Source organism: Primulina eburnea, chromosome 12, assembly GCF_022965805.1.
Source record: "Primulina eburnea isolate SZY01 chromosome 12, ASM2296580v1, whole genome shotgun sequence".
Classification (NCBI taxonomy): Eukaryota; Viridiplantae; Streptophyta; class Magnoliopsida; order Lamiales; family Gesneriaceae; genus Primulina; species Primulina eburnea.
The window spans coordinates 12437063-12448091 of NC_133112.1; the positions used below are offsets into that span (position 1 = coordinate 12437063).

General features: G+C 34.5%; 1 protein-coding gene across 2 annotated transcripts; it reads right to left on the reverse strand.

The window, feature by feature from the left end:
- Positions 1-4761: 4761 nt before the first annotated feature.
- LOC140807582 (uncharacterized) lies at positions 4762-7141 on the reverse strand. 2 transcript variants are annotated; one of them, XM_073164507.1, is made up of 3 exons: positions 6926-7141; positions 6730-6820; positions 4762-6254 (listed from the first exon to the last, which is right to left on the reverse strand). In XM_073164507.1, the coding sequence occupies exon 3, from the start codon at positions 6089-6091 to the stop codon at positions 5657-5659; it is 435 nt and encodes a 144-aa protein (XP_073020608.1). In that variant the 5' UTR covers positions 6092-6254; positions 6730-6820; positions 6926-7141; the 3' UTR covers positions 4762-5656. The 2 variants fall into 2 exon arrangements, with proteins under 2 accessions (XP_073020608.1, XP_073020607.1); XM_073164506.1 differs by having other exon boundaries at positions 4762-6649; positions 6730-7141.
- Positions 7142-11029: the final 3888 nt, after the last annotated feature.

Here is an 11029-nt window from a genome sequence, read left to right on the forward strand (position 1 = left end):
TTTATGTTAGTTTAGTTTAAATTTTACATGTCTTGTTCTTAAAAAAAAAAACTCATTAATAAAATTACTGAACGCACTTTATGAATTAAGCCTAAAAATGACAAGTATAAACGCGGGCATACGTAGTTCTGTATTATTTTCTTTGGTGCAAAAATATGACGTCACGAACTCACGATGCCCTATGCAAGGGTAATCCTAGAAAATGGGATAACCATACTCTTTGCAAATTAATTTTCCAATCGATAAGCGTTAATGCTACATGAAAAACTCCTACAGTTAACTCATTGTTCCTACGTGTCGGGATTTAAGCTCACAAATGAATTTATATGAAATAGATTGAATTTTGTGTTGGGACACCGTGTTTTAATACTAAGACGCAGCGAAAGTTTAAAAAATTTGTTCTTGAGCGTTGTGTGTTCAAAAACCATATATATGGTATTTGAAATTGTACCTTTGCATTCTTAATATTTAGACTCCAAACTATTCCGGTTGTTACGCAGAGATAGTCTTTTTTGTAAATCTCTACGAACGACTCTTCTCATTTGATCGCCTAATTAGGTCCACGATCGAAAGCTTTATTCCTCGCTTAGATTGCACTAGAAATCGCAAGCAATTTGTGTGTTGAGACTACAATCCTTGAATTTCCAAAATCCGGAGACGAAGTGGCACGACGATAGAAGACACAAAAGTGGCCGAAAATTTTCCCTTAAATTTTCAAGGATGGCCGGAGAGGTTTTTGTGAGAGGAAGGAGTTTTTTTTCTTTTGTTTGCAAAAATGAAATTAGTTTTTAATCATGAGTCTTAATGGTGTATATAGAGTGAGACTCCTAATCTAATTAGGAGTCTATCTCTCCTATAAGGACTCTAATAATTTCATTATGTTTAAACTCTCATATAATTAATATATAATATATTTATTAACCTTTAACAATACATGATATAATAATATCATATACACATATTTTATATCACCATATAAAATATATACATGTATATGTATATTAAATTAAATAATCATTTTTTAATTTATAAACTAACATCTTGGCCAATTTAATTCTAGACTCCTCTAGATCATTTATGAGATTTTATGCATATTAGTAATCACCACAACTAGCACAATCATTTAATTAATAAATTTCAAATTCACCAAAAATGATCCAGAACTCATTATAACCACAATCGACGATCCGAGAGTGCCGATGTACCAGGGATACAAGTCTCGTTCATATAATGAAAATCGAAAATTTCGACGATCCAAATTTTTACTTACCATATATGGAAGTTAATATATTTGACAGCTGCCAGTTTTGTAAACTCCTTTACTAAAACAGACAGTTCCACTCTCCTTCATTATTTAGCAATTATGTTAACTTCCATTTCTTTCATCATATGGAATCAACTCATAAACTCCTTTATAAGCTTCATTTTTTATCTCCATCAAACTATAGTCCAAATTCCAACTCCTTGAAATTCGATTATCTAAACGGGAACACAAAATATGATAATTGTGTGACTCTCAATGGTTCAAAGATACAGTTATCTGTGGGTTCACGTCTCCATGTGATTCAGAATAATATATATTATTATTCAGGCTTACCGTAGTTAGCCTCATCCTTTTCATCGACACTTTGATCAAGAATGTCAGAACTCATTTCTGATTACACATATCAGATCATGGTAAAATCGTCTAATAGCATCGCCCCATGATCCCTTGTGTATCACTGAAACTGCATGCAAGAACCTTTAGTCATGGTTATCGTACAGTATGGTCCCTTCAACACATATATCACAATCGAATCTGCAACCATTGGTGTATCGTGTAATGCCCCGAAAATTTTAAGGTCTACTCAAACCGCGTATATGCAATTATTAAATTATCTTGTATTTTAATTAAATGTTTTAATTGCATAAATTAATTATGTTGTGCATATTTGCATGTTTAAAATATGTTCTTCTACATGATTGAATTAAAATATATTTTTAAAGGTTATTCGAGTTGCGATCGAGGAACGGAGACCGAGGGCTGAAAAATAGAAAATGTTTTTATTGGTTAATTGTTTTAATTATTTAAATTATGGGTGATGATTTTTCTTATTTTTTTGAAAATAAGGGATTTTGAGGTGATTTTATACGCCGGGACGTGAATTTTATCGGTGTTGGATTTTCAACAAAAATACGAACGTTTTGACAACCCGACTATTTAATTTAGAGACTATTTTTACCAAAATCATTTTTATAATTTAATTAAATCCTAATCTAGCTTTGATGGGCCTAATTGGTGCTTAAAGGGCCTAAGGCCTAATTAGTTGATTTTTAGGTATTTAATAAGTAATTCCCACCACAAACCCCACACACCATTCGGCCAACTCTCTCACGCCACATTCAGTATTTTGTGCCATCTTCCAAACACTTGAGAAAACACACGGCACGCACATAAATTTTGAGAAGAAACCTTCGGTGAAAGCTAAGGGAGTTTGTAGCCACGGTTCTCGTCCGTTCTTCGCGATCGTCAACGGGTTTTTCGTGCGTAAAATACGCAAAGGCACGCCATATTCTCCTTTTACTCATCATCACACCATAGTATATTTTTATGCATGAAAAGCAAGTTGCATCATGTTATATTTTCGGATTTGCATCTTATGTGATTTTTAGGGCTTGTGTTGTCATCCAAAAACTTGTTTATTATGTGGTTTAGGGGCTGCCATGAATTAGGACATGAATTGGTATGTATTTCCACAAGTTTAAACGTCTAGGAATCGCACACAAAAGCAACCAAAACGCTGTGCAAGAAAGAAAAAAAAACAAAAACGTTAGTATGAACCAACTTGCTGTCATGGAATTGAGGGGGCTCGTTTTTTTTATGAGTTGGTATCAGAGCAATGGTTCTGTAAAGGGTTGTGCCACCATCAGCACCGGGAAGATCAGTCGTCAAGCCTCAAACTTGTAAGTTTACATGTTTTATATGATTTTATGATGTTACCTGCATAAGTACATGACTTATATGTTTACGTCACATGTTTGTTTTATATGCATTAGAATTTTATACGTGATACAGTATGAAATGAAAAATTATGTGATTTCATCGCATGTTGGTTTGGTTGTGGGATTGGACGATATTGATTTTTGAGTTTTAGTATCGACGTTCTATTTTTGGGCTATAATTTAATCGGGAATATTATGAATGCTTTGAGACACGTAGATTTTCTAAGAAAATATTTATGATTCATGGTTATTAGTTAAATTAATTTTTGAGAATTAGACATAAAGAATAATGATTTAAGGATTTGCAACGACTTTGGGAATATAAAAATGTATACAATGTGATTTTAAGTTTGATGCAGGTTATATTGATTATGAATATGATAATGGAGGTCTTGATGGTTGACTTGAATGGACTGGAGGTGCACATAACCTGAGGACCGACGCTAGTTTTCCGCACTAGTTATTATTTATGATTTTAAGTAATGTTAAAGATATTTTTACGTCTTTTATTTATGTTATGAGAGATTTTTGAGAGGTTATAGTATGGGCTATACTTTTCAAATAATGTTTTTAGGTTGGTAAAATGTTTGACGATTTTATGCCTCAAAATATTTTCCTTTGGATTTGTAAATGGCAATTGGATGTTTCTTTTTAAAATGATGTCAAAAATATTTTATGCTTCGGCCGATGCTAAGTGAGGTTTTAAAAAAAAAAATCTAGCACGTTTTAAGAAAACGAATAGCAGACGTTTCATATCGAGTTGCATATGAATTCGATAGCGATGAAATTTATCTTTGAGTGCTAATAGTGGCATGATATGTGCAAATAGGAAAACAGCTTTCCCTAAAGCACATTTCTTGATCTGGTCAGAGACTCCTTGCATTATTAACTTATCAGATTACATAAGATATCTTCACCCGTAGGCGAACAGTGAATCCCCGACTACAATTCATTTGCTCCTACGTATTTCGAAATTACACTCAACATCGTCACCTGATGACCCTTGATGGATTCAGCAAATAAATCAAAGTGCATGTTAGTACGTACAACCCTTACATTGTCCCGGGTCAAAGGACTAATGGTATACAACCATAACCGCAGACTATTCCACTCGATAAGTGAGAACTACTTGGACAGTCCGATGGAGCGTTTTTCAATGCATCATCATATGATCACTTATGTGTGTGAATCTGCATCTCCATGTTCTTGCCAATGAAACATGGCGTTTACGTCACAGACGCTAGTCTCGAGCTCGAGCAACATTTATCCTTGTTTTAGGAGGCTGATTCGACTAAGAACCTATTAAGAATATATGGTACACTTTCTAATGAGTTTAATGATCTTACGTTACGACGTAGACCTCATGTTACCTTTTGTACATTCAAGAACTTTATTTGCGCAGCTTGTACGAGTATACAGAAAAAGTATAATGTCATAATCGAATAAAATCATAAAATATTATTAAAATAAAGATTGTTTTACATTAAAGTCAATAAAACTATACCCACAAGTTGGCTTGTCGAGCACCTAATCTAACACTTTGGATCCAATTCGCACCATCCCTTTACACCCCTACTTCTATGTAATGTTAGACAATTGAATCATGTTTTGCACATCTACTGGTAATTCAAACGTGTATTTGGGTACATTGATGATTGGAAAAATCTAATTCACAATTTATTTGAATGCAAGAATGTCAGGAATATGATAAATGGCACATGCACAAATGTCATTTAAAGCACTAAAGCAAGAATTAGTTGACAAACAAGCAAGAATTAGTTGACAAACATAAAAAGAACCAGTTTAGAAATTTACTGTAATTTACTCACGGAGACTCACCCAGTATATCAATTACAGACAGCTAGTTGAGGAAGCAGCAATACGATAGATACATAACAATATATTCAATCCATCAAGCAGAGCATTATACATCTAATTTCAAAATCAAGAATGTCTGCTCACAGGAGGATAAAAAAGGGAAGAAGAAGATGATGAAAAGGGTCTCGTTTATAACAAAAACGATACCCGAGGGCTACCGAGGCCATCAACTTCTATCATGGTAGCTCGAGTCGTTTAAATAAAACTACGAAAGTATTATGACTGCATAACTTTATTTTGCTTAACAGAGGCTGTGGTTTTGAATGCTCGGCATTTCCATGTAGACACTTTCTCAACAGACAACAAATTAAGCTTCTCTTGGGGGCAAGTTTGATCCCTGATATTACAAAGGCTCAAGGGAAGTTTTTTCTGGTTGATTCTACCCCTCTTTTTACTGATACTATCCAATGATTCAGAAAAAGGATCTTTTAAAGGAAGTGTCTCCGTTTCATCATTTTTAAACTTGAAATGATCAGTCTTAATGGGTCGTCATTCTTCCCTTTTACTTGCTCGTGGTTGCTCGTCTTTTTCAGATTTCGAGGAGTTCAAATCTACCATAATCATGTCTATTTCTTTTATAGGACCTTCAGTTTTTACCCCTGCTACTACTCCATTACTATTGCTTGTAACTATAGAAGGTTGATTAGAAAAAACCGAGCTCTTCAGCTTCTTATGCTTGAGCAATATTGTATCAGAACCTGATGAGTTCTTCAAGATTCTTGGGGAGCTATTAATGACCTGATGCAACTTGTGGGCCAATTCCTCATCTGTTCTACAATTGGTCATCTCCTTGTTCTTATTGTACAAAGCTTGGAACAGGGACGTGCTTCTTCATCTTGTACTTTTTCAGACATTTTTCTTCATCAGCCATATTGTCTGAAAGAATGTCGACAAGTTCCAAGGCAAGCTTAGCAGCAGCCATAGCCTTTGCCGCTTTCGCTGCCTTATATTCAGCATTAGCTCTAGCAGCCTCTGCAACCTTTGCAGCTTCTGTAGCAGCGATTCTTGAGGTTTCGACAATCTCCTCGATTGAAAGGTTAGAGTTAATCAGCTGGGATCTCAACATGTTATTAAGATGGGAGTCACATTCGATCACACCACTACTAGAAGTAGATGGTACATTGGAATTAACATTGAAATTCTGTCTCTTTAACTCAGCCAGAAGCCGCTTTCGAGGGGGCAAAAGCGCACCAGTATCCAAGTGATTAACATCACACGCATTCGCCTCCATCACCTTCTACATCCACAATAAATGGATCAACCTAGCCAACTTTTACACCACAATTGACAAACTGAAAATTCAAACCTTCACTACAAATAATCCAGTCACACAAATCCCGGATCACATTTTGCAAACTTTCCCGAACCCACAAACCGGATTAGATTAGTTTTCCCTAAAACGAACATGACACAAAATATCAAATACATGACAATAGAATCAGATATAAGATAGAAAAATGTTTACTTGAAAACAGGATCTTTCCAACACCAAAAATAATGAAAATAATTTATAATTCAAATGCATCGCGATATTACAGAATCATTCAGAATCAGATTGAGCTACAAATTAAATATCATAAATGATCAAAATATAAGAATTAAGAACAAATTAGATGCAATAAAACCTTAAATCTCAGCAATCCCTGATCTTTTACAGTTGTATAGAGTTAAATTAGGGCTTCTAGAGGGATAAGATAACAGGTACGAAGAAAACACTAGGGTTTATACAGAAACCACGGATCTGTCTTAAAAAGTTTTGCGCCTACGGTAAAATTCAAAGGCAGATTTCCTGTCCGATGATGACACAAAACAACCAATACACAAATTATACGTAAATCAAAGGAGGAAACCTTATTTCCATTCATGTACCTTCAAAGCTCCGGAATAAAAAGACTACTCAGAAACAATCCGATTTCAAACAATTCATCCTCTGCATCCAGCGCTGAACTCTACCAAAATCCTGCAACAAAAAAAAATCATTTCTTCAAATAATAATTTCGAACCCTAAATTCATTCAATTCCCCCGTTTCCAATTTCCATTCGAATCAGTGAAACCACCGCGTACAACGAATCCGGGAACACGAGGCGCCCCTCCATGATTGAATCAACGAACGGCGAACGATGGCCCTTTGATCATATACGAACATTTGAACCGGAATGATTCGTTCTGTTTATTAATATTAGGGTGCAAGTTCCGTAATTCTGGATAATTTTCTCAGCTAATCCGGTGAAAGATTTGTGAAACTTTTGAAGATTGTGTGAGAACGATCAGCTATGGAGGATTGATTTTCATTTAAGCACTTAGGGGTGTATTCATATAGTTGTACTATAGCTTATAATTCTTTTTTTAGACTATAATTTTTGTATTTAATAGAATTTCACATCGTGATTAAAAGTTTATTGACATTTTGAATATCTATGGACTTTTGTAGAGTTTTTAAAAGTAAAGTTTGAATATCATACGACTTTTTAAAATTCTACAAAAGTTTACATTGAATACCACTAAACTTTTATGGAGTATATAAAAGTCTAGTTTGAATATCTCTAGATTTTTAAACTCATAAAAATCATTAAAAATCTATAGACAAAAACTTGTGTGAGACAGTCTCACGGGTCGTATTTTGTGATCCAAATATTTATTTGGATAATCCAATAAAAAGTATTACTTTTTATGGTAAGAGTATTACTTTTTATTGTGAATATGGGTAGGATTGACCCGTCTCACGGATCACAATCCGTGAGACGGTCTCACATGATACCTACTCAAATCTATAACCAATACCCCTTATTTTAAGGTAGTTTTCTTTTTTTAATACGAAATTTCCCTCCAGAATGTGCTTGATTTTACCAAAAAACCTGCCCGTACCCCTAAACATCATCATCTCCATATTTATGTGAATATTGTTGTGAAAAAGTAAAAATTTATGGTAAAAAATAAAAATCTCAAACTCTCAAAATTTACCAAACTACACACTTTATAATATTTTTCTCTCTACTCAATTGTTATTTCATTCACAAATGAGTGCTCTATTTATAGAGTTTCATATACAAATATTCCAAAATAAATTACCTCATTACATACATCATCACACACTAATTTTCAATATTTAACACCTAATTTTACCTAATTTTCAACATTCAACATTCAACATACATATTTTAATATTATATTTTCAACACTCCCCCTTGTGATGATGATCATAATGATTGTCTTCATTACGTGTTGTTATACTGCCTCGTTAAAAACCTTACTTGGAAAAACCCATTGGGATAAAAACCATAGTAAGGGAAAAAGAGTGCAGTCACGTAAACTCCCCCTGATGTTGACATGAACAGTTCTTCACAAATTTCGTATATTGCGCATCCCAATATTATATATGTGCTTTCTGAATATTGACGTGGGAAGTGCCTTTGTGAAGAGATCTGATGAGTTTTCACTTGATCGAATGTGACGAACATCAATACATTTATTCTTCTCAAGCTCCTTGGTGAATGCGAAGAACTTAGGAGGAATATGTTTAGTTCTGTCGCTTTTTATGTATCCTTCTTTCATTTGAGCAACACATGCAGCATTATCTTCATATAGTATCACGGGTTTCTCGTCGAATGATAATCCGCATGAGATTTGGATATGTTGGGTCATTGATTTTAACCACACACATTCACGGCTTGCTTCATGTAGTGCAATAATCTCGGCATGATTTGATGAAGTTGTTACTAGTGTTTGTTTCTGTGAACGCTAAGAAATTGCAGTGCCTCCACGAGTAAATACATATCCAGTTTGGGAACGTGCCTTGTGTGGATCAGATAAGTATCCAGCATCAGCATAACCAATTATACTTGGATTAGCATCTTTTGAATACAAAAGTCCCAAGTCTGTCGTTCCTCGTAGATAACGGAATATATGTTTAATTCCATTCCAGTGTCTCTTTGTTGGATATGTGCTAAATCTTGCCAACAGATTCACGGCAAAAGATATATCAGGCCTTGTACAATTTGTAAGGTACATAAGGGCACCGATGGCACTTAGATATGGTACTTCTGGACCAAGAATATCTTCATCATCTTCACATGGACGGAATGGATCCTTTTCTATGTTTAATGATCTAACAACCATTGGAATACTTAAAGGATTTGATTTATCCATATTAAAACGTTTAAGGATCTTTTCTGTATAATTTGTCTGGTGAACAAACATTCCACATTCTTTTTGTTCAATTTGCAAACCCAGACAATACTTGGTTTTTCCAAGATCCTTCATTTCAAATTCTTCCTTCAAGTATGACACAACTTCTTGAATTTCCTTACTCGTTCCAATGATGTTTAAATCGTCAACATATACAGCAATAATTACGCATCCGGATGTTGTTTTCTTAATGAAAACACAAGGGCATATTGAATTATTTACATATCCCTTCTTCATCAAGTGATCACTTAGCCGATTATACCACATTCGGCCGGATTGCTTTAACCCATATAATGATCTTTGTAATTTCACAGAATAACATTCTCTGGGTTTTGAACTTTGTGCTTCAGACATCTTAAATCCTTCAGGGATTTTCATATATATATTACTATCAAGTGATCCATATAAGTAAGCTGTAACAACATCCATAAGATGCATTTCTAAATTTTCAGATACCGCCAAGCTAATCAAATACCGAAACGTAATTGCATCCATCACAGGAGAATACGTTTCTTCATAATCAATTCCAGGCCTTTGAGAAAAACCTTGTGCAACAAGTCGAGCTTTATATCTTACTATTTCATTTTTCTCATTTCGCTTTCGAATAAAAACCCATTTGTATCCAACAGGTTTTACACCTTCAGGTGTAAGGACTATAGGTCCAAAAACATTACGTTTATTTAGCGAATCCAATTCAACCTGGATGACATCTTTCCATTTTATCCAATCCTGCCGATTTTTACATTCACCAAAAGATTTTGGTTCATGATCTTCGTTATCATTTATGATGTCGATTGCCACATTATAAGAAAATATATCATCAATTTCTTCTATATCTTTTCGGTTCCATATTTTTCCAGTATTAATGTAATTGATAGAGATTTCATGATTCTCGTCAGTTTGTGGTTCTGACAGAACATTTTCATCATCATGTGTTTCTTCAGGAACATCATTCTCTATTTTGTGATCATCATGTGTTTCTTCAGAAACATCATTCTTTATTTTGTGATCATCGTGTTTCTCTATGAATTTTCTTTTACGAGGATTTTTATCCTTGGAACCGACTGGCCTTCCACGCTTCAGGCGTTTAATGACATCATGAGTATCTTCCATTTGTTTCTTTGGAATTTCAATTCGAGCAGGGGCATTTGCAGCATGTATATATGATTTAGTTACCCCTTTTGTGTCTGCAAATGCATCTGGTATTTGATTTGCTATTCTTTGCAAGTGCACAATCTGCTGTACATCCTTTTCACATTGTTTTGTTCTTGGATCTATATGTAACAATGATGATACATACCACGTAATTTCCTTTTCGGTATGTTTCTGTTCTCCCCCTAACATTGGGAAGATTTCCTCATTAAAATGACAATCAGCAAAACGTGCTGTGAACACGTCTCCTGTCTGAGGTTCAAGATATCGAATGATTGATGGACTATCATAACCGATATAAATTCCAACCTTTCTTTGAGGTCCCATTTTCTTTCGTTGCGGTGGTGCAATAGGCACATACACCATACATCCAAAAATTCTCAGATGAGAAATGTCTGGTTCTTTACCAAATGCAAGCTGTATTGGGGAGTATTTATGATATGCACTTGGTCTGATGCGAATTAATGCAGCGGCATGTAAAATTGCATGTCCCCATATAGAAATAGGGAGTTTTGTTTTCATAATCATTGGTCTAGCAATCATTTGCAGACGTTTAATCAATGATTCAGCCAATCCATTCTGTGTATGTACATGAGCAACAGGATGCTCAACAATGATTCCCATAGACATACAATAATCATTGAAAGTCTGGGAAGTAAATTCACCAGCATTATCAAGTCTAATTTTCTTGATTGTATAATCGGGAAATTGATTTCTCAATTTTATTATTTGAGCAAGTAATCTTGCAAATGCAACATTTCGAGTTGATAATAAACATACATGTGACCATCTGCTGGATGCATCAATCAATACCATAAAGTATCTGAATGG